The sequence below is a fragment of the Papio anubis genome, chromosome 13 (assembly GCF_008728515.1).
Source record: "Papio anubis isolate 15944 chromosome 13, Panubis1.0, whole genome shotgun sequence".
In the NCBI taxonomy this organism is placed as follows: Eukaryota; Metazoa; Chordata; class Mammalia; order Primates; family Cercopithecidae; genus Papio; species Papio anubis.
In genome coordinates this window covers 76,241,353-76,256,856 of record NC_044988.1, presented here as the reverse complement: position 1 = coordinate 76,256,856, position 15,504 = coordinate 76,241,353, and the positions used below count along the sequence as shown (strand labels likewise).

The 15,504-nt window shown below is 41.0% G+C and overlaps 1 protein-coding gene across 1 annotated transcript in view; it reads right to left on the bottom strand.

The window, feature by feature from the left end:
- The window catches only part of ZNF462 (zinc finger protein 462), a 153,591-nt gene that overhangs the window by 24,149 nt on the left and 113,938 nt on the right, over positions 1-15,504 (bottom strand). The window contains 1 exon segment of the mRNA XM_031654382.1: positions 5,578-5,801. Within this exon segment, the coding sequence (XP_031510242.1) occupies positions 5,578-5,801 (224 nt within the window).

Below are 15,504 nucleotides of genomic sequence, written 5' to 3'. Positions count from 1 at the left end.
AATAACTTCATTAAGAAATGAAATGGCAGATATTACAACTGACACCACAGAAATACAAAAGATCACTGAAGGCTACTGTGAACACCTTTACACACATAAACTAGAAAACCTAGCAGAGATGGATAAATTCCTGGAAAAATACAACCCTTCTAGCCTAAATCAGTAAGAATTAGACACCCTGAACAGACCAATAACAAGTAGAGAGATGGAAATGGTAATTTAAAAATTACCAAGAAAAACAGTCCAGGACCAGATGGATTCACAGCAGAATTCTACCAGAATTGGTACTCAAAGAATTGGTACCATTCCTTTTGACACTATCCCACAAGACAGAGAAAGAGGGAACCCTCCCTAATTCATTCTGGGAAGCCAGCGTCACCTTAATACCAAAATCAGCAAAGGACATAACCAAAAAAGAAAACTACAGACTGATGCCCCTCATGAACACAGACACTAAAATCCTTAACAAAATACTAGCTAACCAAATTCAATGACATATCAAAAAGATAATCCACCATGATCAAGTGGGTTTCATAACAGGGATGCAGGGATGGTTTAACATACATGAGTCAATAAATGTGATACACCACATAAACAGAATTAAAAACAAAAAATCACATGATCATCTCAATAGATGCAGAAAAAGCATTCGATAATATCCAGCATTGCTTTATGATTAAAACTCTCAGCAATATCGGCATACAAGGGACATACTTTAAAGAAATAAAAGCCATCTATGACAAACCCACAGCCAACATAATACTGAATGGGGAAAAGTTGAAAGCTCTCCCTCTGAGAACTGGAACAAGACAAGGATGCCCACTCTCACCAGTCCTCTTCAACATAGTACTGGAAGTCCTTGCCAAAACAATCAAACAAGAGAAAGAAATAAAGGTCATCCAAAATTGGTAAAGAGGGAGTCAAACTGTCGTTGTTTGCTGATGATATGATCATTTACTTCAAAAACCCTAAGGACTCCTCCAGAAATCTAGAACTGATAAAGGAATTCAGCAAAGTTTCCAGATACAAGATTAATGTACACAAATCAGTAGTTCTTCTATACATCAACAGTGACCAGTGGAGAATCAAATCAAGAACTCAACCCCTTTTACAATAGCTGCAAATATACAGCTTAGGAATATACCTAACAAAGGAGGCAAAAGACTTCTACAAGGAAAACTACAAAACACTGCTGAAAGAAATCATAGATGACACAAATGGAAACATATCCCATGCTCATGGATAGGTAGAATCAACATTGTGAAAATGACCATACTGTCAAAAGCAATCTACAAATTCAATGCAATCTGCATCAAAATACCACCGTCATTCTTCACAGAATTAGAAAAAACAATTCTAAAGTTCAAATGGAACCAAAAAAGAGCTCACATAGCAAAAGCAAGACTAAGCAAAAATAATAACTCTGGAGACATCACTGATACGGTTCAGCTCTGTGTCCCCACCCAAATCTCATCTTGAATTGTACTCCCATAATTCCCATGTGTTGTGGGAGGGGCCTGGTGGGAGATAATTGAATCATGGGGGCAGTTTTCCCCATAGTGTTCTCGTGGTAGTGAATAAGTCTCATGAGATCTAATGGTTTACCAGGGGTTTCCGCTTTTGTGTCTTCCTCCTCTTTTTGCCTGTCGCCATCCATGTAAAACAGGACTTGCTCCTCCTTGCCTTCTGCCATGATTGTGAGGCTTCCCCAGCCACCTGGAACTATAAGTCCAATTAAACCTCTTTCTTTTGTAAATTGCCCAGTCTCGGGTACGTCTTTATCAGCAGTGTGAAAACAGACTACTACAATCACACTATTTGGTTTCAAACTGTACTATAAGGCCATAGTCACCAAAACAGCATAGTACTGGTATAAAAATAGGCACATATACCAATGGAACAGAACAGAGAACCCAGGAATATACCCAAATACTTATAGCCAATTGATCTTCGGCAAAGCAAACAAAACATGAAGTGGGGAAAGGACACCCTTTTCAAATGGTGCCGGGATAACTGGCTAGCCACAGGTAGGAGACTGAAACTGGATCCTCATCTCTCACCTTATATAAAAATCAACTCAAGATGGATTAAGGACTTAAATCTAAGACCTGAAACTATACAAATTCTAGAAGATAACATTGGAAAAACCCTTCTAGACACTGGCTTAGGCAAGGACTTCATGACCAAGAACCCAAAAGCAAATGCAATAAATACAAAGATAAATAGTTGGGGCTTAATTAAAGATCTTTTGCACGGCACAAAGAATAGTTAGCAGAGTAAACAGACAACCCACAGAGTGGGAGAAAATCTTCACAATCTATACAACTGACAAAGGACTAATATCAGAATCTACAGTGAAATAAACCAAATCAGTAAGAAAAAAACAATCTCGTGAAAAATTGGGCTAAGGACATGAATAGACAGTTCTCAAAAGAAGAGATACAAATGGCCAACAGACATATGAAAATGCTCAACACCACTAATGATCAGGGAAATGCAAATCGAATCCACAATGCAATACCACCTTACTTCTGTAAAAATGGCCATAATAATAATAATAATAATAAAAACAGTAGATATTGGCATGGATGCAATGAAGAGGGAACACTTCTACACTGCTGGTGGGGCATAAACTAGTACAGCCACTATGGAAAACAGTGTGGAGATTCCTTGAAGAACTAAAAGTAGAACTACCATTTGATCCAGCAATTCCACTACTGGGTATCTACCCAGAGGAGAAGTCATTATTCGAAAAAGACACTTGCACACGCATATTTATAGCAGTACAACTCACAACTGCAAAATCATGGAACCAACCCAAATGCCCATCAGTCAATGAGTGGATAAAGAAAGTGTGATTATCTATCTATCTATCTATCTATCTATCTATCTATCTATCTATCTACCTACCTACCTACCTACCTACCTACCTACCTACCTATCTACCTATCTATCTGATGGAATACTACTCAGCCATAAAAAGGATTGTATTAACGGCATGTGCAGCGACCTGGATGAAATTGTAGACTATTATTCTAAGTGAAGTAACTTCAGGGATGGAAAACCAAACATTGTATGTCCTCACTGATATGTGGGAGCTACACTATCAAGACAAAAATGCATAAGAATAATACAATGAACTTTGGGGACTTGGGAGGAAAGGTGGAAGGGGGCAAGGGATAAAAGACTATAAATAGTGTGCAGTGTATACTGTGGGGGTGATGGGTGCACCAAAATCTCACCAATCACCACTAAAGAACATACTCATGTAACCAAATTCTACTTGTATGCCAATACTCCATAGAAAAATAATTTTTTAAAAAGACTGTGTCTAAGATGCAAAGTATAATTAGTGATTTTGTAAATATGTTTTAGGTCTTCAGGAACACAGCTGCCATTATGATAGGTACAACTATTATTATATTTGAACACAATTCAATTAACAAATATTCTAAGGAATGTATTGGGTCTCAAAGTGGGGGAAATACAGGACTTCATTTAATCTTATAAAACTTCTGAGAAAGGTGTAACAATTCCCATTTACAAACTGGAAAACAAACCCAGAAATTTAAGTAACTTGCTGAAGCAAATGGTGGAGACAAGATTAAAATCCAGATCTTTTTGGTTCAAAAGCTCTTAATTGGGCCGTATGTTCCTGAGCAACTCATTTCCATGATCCGTACCTCATAGCCTCAGCCTTGCGCCCACTGCTGAGGAACCCTCTGGTTCCAAGTCTGTTACGGTTTCTAACATTTTCTGGATTTCCCCAGTGATTTACAAGCTATTGTGCAACAACTAGAGAATAATCTTCTTCCGGATTTGTTCTGTCTGAAAATATCAGCCTAGAGGCTTAAACACTGTAATAAAAAGGTCTGAGGTAGTTATGTAAATAAGATACATGTGAATAATTATAGAAAGCTTGGTTTGAAAAAGATGAGTAATTTACCCTTGAGGTTGGGGAAGAAATGCCCAGGAAGTTTGAATAAGAAAGGATATGAAAAATTTTAAGTGAGGTAAATCAGGCTTTTCCTCTTTGCTTCATTTTTTCGGGCAGACATATTGGAAAATAAATGCATTCCAAAGCAGAGAAGTTACCATTAAACTGTTCCATTGTGGACAGGTGACAAAGCTCAGCCTTCTCTCTCAACACCCCACAGAACAATTCTAACCTGTGGATGCAGATGATTCAGACTAAACTCTTTATAACGTGGGTTTGTAAGACCAGAAAAGAAGGGCTATATTTCCACTCATGAGGATACGGAGCAAGGAAAAAGCAAACAATATCAAAAGTGCTTCTCCCTGTGCCTTCAGTAAACACTCAATAGATGTTTTGGACTTGTTGGCTAATTAAAAAGCATTTTGATAGGCTCTTGTCATTAAACAAATACTAATTATAGCTTCTCCTGTACTCTGGGCAATACATAAAACCAGAAATGATCATCTCAGTTCATGAGATGCCAGATGAGCCCTGCACAGAGTGAGGAAGTCGTCCTGTGTGATTTCTACCCTCTGATCGGCAAACCTCTGGAAGAGGATTTTTTTTTCACAAATCCTCCATTTTATGTCCTGTACTAATGTATTCATTCTCGAGTCTCCTTCCCCTCAAAACATACATTTTACAATCCTTATAAATGTTCAGACATACTGGGTAATGCCTTGACAAATCTTTGTAGTTAGCAAAATATTGGAAACCACCTACATGATTGAGAAACACAGAGGTAATTCTATCAGAATAGGGGTTGGCAACTGTGGGCCCACAGCCTGTTGCCTATTTTTGTAAATAAACTTTTACTGGAACACAGCCTTATTGGCCCATTTATGTATTGTCTATGGCTGCTTTCTTTCTTTCTTTTTTTTCAGACGGGGTCTCACTCTGTCGCCCACGCTCAAGTGCAGTGGCACTATCTCAGGTCACTGCAACCTCCACTTCCCAGGCTCAAGTGATCCTCCCTCCTCAACCTCCGAAGTAGTTGGGACCACAGGTGCACACCACCATACCTGGCTAATTTTTTGTATTTTTTGTAGAGATGGGGTTTCGCCATGTTGCCCAGGCTGGTCTTGAACTCCTGGACTCAAGTGATACGCCTGCATGGCTGCTTTCTTAATTAACACTGAGACTACATTTTAGGCCTGCAAAGCCTAAAATATTTACTATCTGGTCCTTTATAGAAACTGCCAAACCTTGTGATTTAAAATGTATTAACATTTCAAATAACATAGCAAAATACTTCTTTTAGAGTAAGCTTTAAAAAATGCAAAGTATAATGTTTTATGTATAGTATAATCACAGTGACATAGAACAAATGAAAGTTGGTCTAGAAAAGAGACCAGAAATGCTCAGCATTTGGACTGGTGTGGTAGAATGACAGGTGATTTCCCTCCCACCCAACCTGTGTTTCACAATTTTTAAAAATGACCTTATGTTTCTAATAGAAGACACTAGACCTCACTTTGAAAGCTCTTTGAGTTCACATCTCCATCTGGTACACAGTGGGCGTGACTAAATGCAGTGGCGTATCCCCCTTGGCCCCTCCCCACAAGTGTGCTGAGGCAGGAGCAGGAAGCCCTGGTAAGTACCTTATGCTCATCCCGAAGGTGGCTGTCCAGTTCCTCCGTGTGCTTGGTCTCATAGTAGCAGAGCTGGCATTTGTAAGGTTTCAGTTCATTGTGCTTTTCTATATGTTGCTGGAGGCTCTCATCACTGGAGCAGGTGAAGGTACACTTATCACAGCGGAAAACTACTCCCTGCAAGTATTTGGACAGTTTGGACCGGCAAACTTCAATGGGGACGACGCGCTCTTCTGTGGAAACAAATTGAATGGAAAGATGGGAAATTTTACCGATGGCAAAGCAGATGTTCTTTCTTTGGAATGTAAGAAGAAACTCACCCAATCTTGCTGCTTCTCATGGATCCGGTTCCTTGAACTGACATACATGCACACTGCCCCTCCCCTAACCCCCAAACAACATATTCCTCGGGAATGAGAGGGTGTTTTTAAGACCAAAAGCTTCTTTGTGTACTCAGTACCCAGAATGACCTACAAATAGAGGTGGGGCGGGCTAGTAGGTGCTTGCTAATTCCTGAATGGAGGTGATTAAGGCAAGGGGGAGGAATGGAAGTAGCTGCAATTTTTACCAACATTAACGATTACTGACAATAACCATTAGCATGCCTTCCTTCCTCAGCAAGTGTAACTGAGGCTGGACTTACAGATGTTTTCAAGGGGGAAAGAAACTGACATTCACCAGGCACCCATGTGCTGGTACCTTTCTATCAGCAACTTCAGGAGCCTGGAGTTACTCTCATTTTTACAAATAAGTACACATGGGTAACAGAGTCTTCAAGCAACTCTCCAAAGGTCATAGACATTTGGCAAAGCAGAGATGTGAAACCAGGTCTGCTTAACTGTAAATCTATTATTTCTCACTATTTCCAATTCCATTCTCATTTCCCCTTCTAAGGTATTCTCAGAGACTCTTCCCTCCTTTTGAAACTAAGGTGATTTCTCATCTAATATTAAGTCTGAAAGCAAACCTGTACACTTTCGTTCACTAAAACTCCAACTCCAACTATGAAGAGCTCACAAATGAAATGACTGCAGGCAACAATCGCGGGGGGGTGGGGTTGCGCAGGAGACATGGAGGATTTGTGTCTTTTTAGACAGTCTGTAATCTGATTGTCAGAGGGAAAAAATAAAAGAGAGAGAGGATTTGGGTGCTTTTCCCGTTAACATACCAAATGCTGTAGGGCTGGAAATGTGTGTGCTTGTTTATTTTGCACTCTCTCACCCTTGTGTTTAACTGCTCAAATTAAATTTCACACCAGTCTGCCCAGAGTATCAGCGCACACGCCAGATATCCATAACTGGGATAAAATTAAAATCTGTGCTATTTATGCAAGAATCAAATATAGCGTGTGTTTTCATGCTGTGTCTGGATTTCAGAAGACTCAGAAAGTTTACAAATGGACGCACACAACATATACTTATATTATTTAGAAACAGCAATGTATTATTAAGTCAAGAAAGCATGATTTATTCCCAGAGTCACTGAATAGCAACATTTCCAGGGCATTGGTACGTTGTGCGCCGATGCGACTCACTCTTCAGAGTCCTCCCTTTGTTGTTGGCCAGTGTGCAGGCCCTAGGGAATTTCTTCCCCACCCAATGTCATGCCTTAGTCTCAACCACAACACTCTGATTGTAGGGCAGTCACTGCCTTGCGAGTCCTTGAATGCAGCGATTAATCGGCCAGCGAAATGCTGGGCAGAGGAAGCGTGGAAGGTGGTATCTGCAACATACTCCCTGGAGCTCTAATGCATGTTATTTTCCCTATACAAAGAATCAGTTGCTTACTTAGAAATATAAATATTTTTAAACCCAAGTATAGCAGACAGCTAAGAAACACATGATTATAATGTAATCCACACATTTTTTTAGAATAGCAACTGTTTAAGTCCTCTAACCATTCAGTTGTATGGTTTGGTGTAAACGGAGAAAAAAAATGCTTTGGCATAAACTAGTAAATCTTAAGGAGCTCATGCTAGGATATTCTATTCCTGTAACCCAGGGTTTCTAAAAAGTAGCGTTATTGAGATTTTGGGACAGGATAATTCCTTGTTGTGGGGAACCAGCCTGTGCATTGTAGGATGTTTAGCAATAACTGTGGCCTCTACCCACTAGGTGTCAAAAGCACCCCTTTCTCTCCAGTTGTGACAACCAAAAATGCTGCAGACTAACACACTCTGGGGAGGCAAAACTGACCTCAGTTGAGAATCACTGCTCTAAGCAAAGTGCCAGGCATTACCTGCAACTACGCTGGGTAAGGCACTCATGGACAGAACCCATGAACAAGCTGGTGTCAACAGCAAGAGATGGGGCATGCAGGCTGAACTGGGGGAACTGCTCCCATGCTGGGGACATGCCTTTAGACCTTAGGAGTTCGTGGGAAGTGTTGACACGAACTTTACTGGCATCTTCCTTGGGACTGCATCCCCTTTGCTCTCTCTACATTTTTGTTCCTGATTTATATGTTATCATCTCTACTGCTTCTACTCTCATTCTTTGGCTTTGCCCTGTCCTGCCTGCCTTGGTTCTGTTGACCTCTGCAGTGATGAAGAACAGCCGGGTATCATTTTTCATATAATGATGTCCCGCACGCCTCAAAGATAGTCATTCAGTGACTCTCCAGTCTTCACTTCTCCACAATTAATAATCAGTTCTTTCAAACTTTTTTTATGAGTCTCCTTTTCAATTCCTCTACCACTTAGGTTGGTTTTCTTTGCAGTTTCCAATTTCACTATGTGTGTCCAAGTGAATTTTACACAAAGTCATGAACAGTCAGAATCATACTCTGAAGTTCAAGTAATTATTCATGTGAACGCCACTGCAGTCTATTCAGCGCTCACAATGGTTCAAGCACCGTTAGGTGTTCTGCTCTTGACATTCTAACTTTTTATTCGCATGACACCCTGCAAAGTCAGTTCTGTTTTCTTCAGTTTGTTGATGTGGAAACTGAGAACTAATCAATGTAGCTACTTCCTCAAAGTTACACCTCTGGTTCAGCAGAAAGTTGTGACGTAGGAACACAGGTCTTCTGATCCCTGCCAGGGCCCTCCTCCTGCACCCCTGATAAGAACTCTCCAGTCTGTATGTGTGTGCTTATAAGCTTTTCATTTATAATATTTAAAAAATGCAAACGCTACAGATTTCTAAGGTAACCCTTTATGTCGGAATGTCTTTCAAGCACCTTCTACAGTTGAGGTAAGGGTCAAATCCCTGCTTAACTTAATCTGAAATCTAGAACTTCCCATTTCCAAACTAAGACATTGCCAGTCTACCAAATCTCTTCATTATGTGAGTTTTTACTAAGATATTAATTTTAGAAAAAAGTTAGCTTTTTCCCCTTTCTAAAAACATGGTTAACATGACCAAGATAAAAATAAAAAAAGACAGACTTTAAAAGGTGGGCAAACGACTGACAGTGTTTTCTGAATGAGGTCATTCATTCTTGCGGCAAACGAAGGACATAAAAGTTAAAAACTGGAATGGTTCCAGGTATAGACTGGGCTCTCCCTTGGTTACAGAAGCTCAGTGCTTAGGGTTTTTTCTATGGGGGCAGTGACAACTGTGGGTCTTTTTGACTTCACACCTCTCAAAATTACCTTGGGTGAAAACTCAAGGCCTGAATCACACTCATTGTGACTCAGCTTCTAGCACTGGCTGCAAAAATATTATGACTTCACCAGTTCGACTACAAGATGGATTGTGTCTCTCATCTCCTCCTACTCAAAAGATGCTTGGTGCTACAGCAGGACATAAAACCAAAGAGGCTGGGCCTGAGAGTAATGTCACATTGAAGCACATGTGTACTAAGGTGCAACAAGAGCTGAGAATAGCATGCTTTCAAGCCTCCATGGAGGTCAGTGGAAAATTCTGCACAGTGGCAATACAGAGGGTTCACTTCTGCTCACATTGGCGAGAAACCACACCACTGCAGAGCCCAGATTCATCTAGTAAAAATCCTTCCTGAAAGGCACACCACAACACAGGTGGGTTTCCTTCCCAGAACATGCCAAGTCTACACGAAGCAATGAGATTTGAAGTTCTTTACTCCACCAAAGCTTTGCATGCACATTGCACCAAAGCGAAGAAGTGACAAAGTCTGAGTATTAGAGAAAACTATGAAGAAAATAACATTATTTTTAAATTATCAATCATCCCAAAATGTAGCCATAAACAGATACACATAAACACAAGCAAAACAGTTCCTGGTAGGAAGTATGAGGTTTTGATGTTAGCCAGGCTGCCATCCTCAAGCTAGAAGGAACTGGAAATCGTACCTCCAATTCTATCAGGCAAAGGTATTTGGGGAAGTTGAAAGGAAACATGTAATTTCACTGAATAAAATTAAAGATTGGCAATTTCACTGTAAACTTTATTCTCAAGAAAAGTGACACTGATCAGACAAGTTAGGGGAGACTACCTCCGTTCCCAAGGCTCCCACTTGCAAGGTTCAGATTCAGCATTTGTCTACATATTAGGAAACAGAAACTTTAAGTTAATATGCCAATTAAAGACCCATAGCAGTGATTTCATGGTTCCAAAATTACAAAGTAAGTATTTAGCAAAACTGTGTTTCATGCCTAAAATCTGTGGCCAGTTTTTAAGGCTCACTATGGATGTACAAGATACATACATATGGGCAAAGCTATGCATGAAACATTGTGCTTTCAATGGTGATCAACTCAATAGGAATACCCTCATAAAACTATTTATTCACCTGTTTTTTTGTCTCTCTTCTCATTCAAGTTCAAATTCCTTCAGTGCAGAAACCTTGCCTGACTCTTCATGGCTGTATCCCTACAGCTTGAAACAATGCTAGAGCTGTCTCCTCCAGCTGCCCAAGATGCCAAGAGAAAAAAAGGCCAAGGGGAAGAAGATGGCCTTGACTCCTGCTGTCATGAAAAAGCAGGAGGCCAAGAGGGTGGTGAATCCCCTGTTTGAGAAAAAGCTTAAGAATGTTGGCATAAGACAGGACCCCCCGCCCCAAAGGGACGTTAGTCCCTTTGTCAAATGTTCCCACTACTTCTGGCTATAGTAGTAAAGGGCTACCCTAGAAGCAGCTCCAAATGACTCCCGTGATTAACCAGTTCACCCATGACTTGGACCCCTAACAGCTCTCAACTGCTTAAGCTGGCTAGAGACAAAACAAGAGAAGAAGACTGTTGGCCTGGGTTGAGAAGAAAGCTGCCAGCAAAGGGAATGTCCCCACAAAGAGGCCACCTGTCCTTCCAGCAGGAGTTAATACTCTTACCAGCTCGGTAGAGAACAAGAAAGCTCAACCAATGGTGACTGCACATGATGTGGATCCCATGGAGCTGGCTGTCTTCCTGCTTGCCCTGAGTCCTAAGAAGGGAGTCCCCTACTGTATTTCAAGGGGATGGACAAATTGGGGTGTCTAGTCCACAGGGAGATCTGCACTACTGTTGCCTTCACACATGTTAACTTGGAAGACAAAGGCACTTTGGCTAAGCTGGTGGAAGCCATCAGGACCAATTACAATGACAGATATGATGAGATCCCACATCACCGTGGAGGCAAGGTCCTTGGTCCAAAATCTGTGGCTTGTACTGCCAAGCTGTAAAAGGCAGAGGCTAAAAAACTTGCCACTAAACTGGGTTAAATGTATACTGTTCAGTTTTCTGTACATAAAAATAATTTAAAAATCTCCTTCAAAAAGCCAAAAACAAAATATGCTGGCATATAGTGGGTGTTCAATAAATATCTGTTGCACGAATGAAAACCTATCAAAAGTCCTACCACTGACTTCATCCTTGAAACAGAAGTTTAGGGCTTAATTTTTCCCTAGTTAAACTCATCACATCATGGTCAATCTCACCAAATATTGATCTGACCTAAGTTCCTATTTCCTGAATGAGATGGGTCTACCAATCCTTTGCTTCAACCTTTGCTAAATTAGTATTCAATAAGCGTCTCATCAGTAACCTGATCAGAATTTGTCCTGGCTTCCCATCTGTCTCCTGACTAAAGTTCCAACTTCTATATTAGTATCCAAGCACTTCGTACTTTGGCCAGAACGTACTTCTCTGGTATGCTTCCTATTCTCTTCAGGACACTGGAAATGTCTAATACCATTCTGCAAATATATGTTGCTTCCACTGATCTGAGTAGTTTATTAAATTGTCTCTTCCCTCGTGTAGTGGGTTGAAGAGTATCCCCCATAAACTTAAGTCTACCTGGAACCTCAAAATGAGACTTTATTGGTACACAGGTTCTTTGCAAATGCAATCAGTTAAGGCCACACTAGATTAGGGTGGGCCCTAAATCCAATGACTGGTGTTGTTATAAGAAGAAAAGAGGGTACAAAGAGATACACATAGGGAAGAAGGCTCTATGAACATGGAAACAAAGATGGGAATGATGTAGCTATAAGCCAAGTAGTGTCAAAGAACCCCGGGAGCCATCAGAAGCTAGGAAAAGGCAAAGAAGGATCCTTCTCTTGTGCCTTCAGAGGAAACATAGCTCTGCCAACACCTTGATTTCAGATTTCTAGCTTCCAGAACTGTGAGAGAATAAATTTCTGTTGTTTTAATCCACACAGTTGGTGGTCACTTGTTACAATAGCCCTTTTAAACTAATACACCCTGCCTTAAGTCTTCTCTGCCTGTTGAAATGTTATCATAGATCAGTTTGAAAGCCACTCCTCTCTACCACAAACAGAAATAAACCTCCTAGGTACCCGTCACTCACTGTCTTGTGTATACTATGCATATGCTCATCTCTGAGGAGAGTGGGTACTGGATCTTATGTTCCCCATTTTGCCCAAAGAACCAAGCATAGTGTGTTATGTAACAAGCAAATAATGAATGCTTGCTGAACACATGAGTAAACATCATACTATCTTTTGCTGTGGCCAACATAAATTCCTGATTAGTTCACATTCAGATTTCCCATGAGCGAAGGAGATTCTCTCCCTACTTAAATATATCAATTTATACAGACAAAAAGCAATGGAAACTCTATTTTTGCCAGCAGTAGCTCTGTCTCTGGGCCAGTTCAGAAGTTGGTTTTCTTGCTTTTCATCCCACATACTTTAATTAACTAAGACCTCAGAAAGATCTTGTACTGTGCACCTGAGAGACCAAGGATGTCATGGATAGAGCAGGAAGAGGAAAGTTGCAGAAGGAGCCACATCTTGTTACTTTGAGATCAGCCCCAATACAAAATTGCAAGGCAGACATCCAACCCTGTCTCTCAACTTGTTAAGGTCAGCTTCCTACTGAGCTGCCATTTTGAGTAGAGATGGACACCAAAGCCAGGCTGGGACACAGATGGTTGACACGGCTGTGTCCTGCCTGTGGATCCATGGACTTCCTCTGTGACCTCAAGCCTGTCTGATAATTCTGTCCTTGAACCCAGCTGCCACAGCTACTAGAACACTCAATAGGGTGACACTACCTCTCTCAGCGTGAGAGAGTGATGCCTGGTGGGTAAAGGCAAGAGCTGTGGGTCAGACAAGCCTGAGTTTAAATCCCAGCTGGATTACTTATTAGAGATTTCATGTTCGTCAACTTGTAAGCCTTTCTGAATCTATTTATTTCCTCATCATGGGGGACAACAGTCATCCACCACACAGGGTTTTGTGAGAATTCTATAAAATGACCTACTGTAAAGCACTTAGTACAGTACCTGCTAGGCAAGCAACCGGCAACAGTAACCAGTGTTGTTATTATTGTTAATGTTATTATTACTATTCATCCTCAAATGCTCATGTTCATTTCAGATGGATGTTTTCTGACCTTGATAAGCACTCTGAAAATGATCTTTACAAGTAAACAGAAGAGACCACAAATAACCAGTGACAGGTAATGTGATGAGACATGGGATCAAAGGACTGCGATTGACTGCTTACCAGTTGGATGACTGTGGGTGAGTGATTCCAGCTCTCACGGGCCCTGCAAAACTTACTATTGTATTTATGGCGGGCACAATAAACACTACATTATACACTGTCCCCTTCAGGAAAATCTGCCAGACAAATTTCTGAAAATTTCCTGAACAACATTTCAAAAAAGTCTAACAAGCACTTGAAATCTGGTTGCTACTGTGGTTTTCTTTTCTCCCATGGCAGGCAAGGAATCTCAGGGCCAAATCTGCAGCCCACTGTGAACAAGTGTATGGCACCTCACAGTATCCACTGGGTATCCAAACTCTCAGCTAGCTTTTTCATACTTAGAGGTGAACTTTCCATTAGTTTCTTCTTATTTTGCATTTACCCCAATTTCCTCATTTGTTTTTAATCCTATAGTTCTGCAGACAAAGGTTCTTAAAACCTTTGTGAAATGAAGTAGATGGGAAATAAGTACATTAAATTATAAAAGAAATAGTTTGTCTCAATCTCAAGTTTCACACGCGTACAAGGGGAATAGAGCAATCGTATCCTTCACAATGTTGCTGGAAGATGAAGTGAATGTGGGTGTAAGTGGCACTTTGTTGAGGGTAGAACATTATGGGAGTATTTGTGGTTGTAGTGTTTAATCTCTCTTTGCTTCCCCCCTTCTTGTGTTCTCAGCTCAGGGAGGGAAAGTCATTGAGCTCGTTAGGCATCAAAGCTCTGTTCCTGCCAGGCAGCAATATGGGAAAAGAAAGGAACCAACCACAGAAAGTGAAGATTCACCGTGTCTGTTTGCTCGGCAGCAGCCCTGCTGATGGCCCCTTACCAAGCTGTGATAGGGCACAGAGCCACCACAACACATGGGCTGGGGGACCGGAAGCCAGGTGACTGAGGCGGAACACCAGGCGGGACCACTCGGGCCAAGAATTCCTGCCTAAATGTTCCTATGCTGCTTCTCCCAGCTTGCAGGTGGACATCCTAGCCAGCAACGATCTCATGTCTCGTTAGAGTGCAAGGGGGAGGAGGGAAATCTGTGTGTGTTAAATGTCCAGCCTTCCACTGAGTTTGCACAGACATTTGTGTGTCACAAATGTACTGGCCAAAGGCAATGGCTCAGGGAAAATGTGAAGTGTGTTGCAAATGGCTCCCAAATACCCAGCATTTCAGAGTGAGTGACATCTCAGCAAGACAACAGATGACACTCATTGCTTTTGAGGTCTATGTGACAAACATTGAAAGGCTTTCTAAGGTCAGAAGCAAAGGAATGAAGATAGGAGGGAAGAGGATGAAAAGAAGGGATGGAGAGAAAGAATGAAGTAGATGGAAAGATCAGTAGAAACACCAATCAAGACTGGCAATGAGCACCCCACTAATCTTTTTCTATCCACCTGTGGCTTGAATCTTTTCAGGACAAAACAGGTTCTACATAACACATTTTTCCTTCCAATGCAGAGGAAGCCTGTTGTTTAACAATGTTTTAATTGACCAAGGGTAAATGCAACTCTAAGAAAGACCGAAGTGGACTTAAAAGAAGTATCACTGTTTATCAGCAGGAACCAACATTTATGGAACAGTCATTATGCATCCATTATGAAAAACCACTGGACACTTTACCCATTATCTCACAGGTACAATCATCTCTTTTAATGGATGGAGAGGTTAAACACAGTAGGCTCTAAAACCAGAATTTAAATCCAAAGCCCATGGATTTTCTGATTATTACTAGAATATATACTAGAGACTATTATTAGAATGCATAATATACATTATCTTAAAGAATTCTCTCTCCCTCCAACCATTTCAAGGGAAGTTCCACGTTCTGCTTTGGAAATCATTTTGGTCTTCTTGAAAGAATCTCTCACAGTCATAGAGCTCTTCACATTTCACATTTGCTTTCACCCACCCATTTTGTTTCTTGTTCATTCCTTCTACGCAGTCTACGCAAGGCTGTGGGTGGCAGAATTTTCACAATGTACAAATCCGCCATGCTGGGAAGCCCTACAGAAATGTTCACTGCAGAATCCATCACCTTTGCCTCCCTCCAGGTGGAGGAAATACACCCAGCAGGAAGGTGTTTTTACCCTGTTG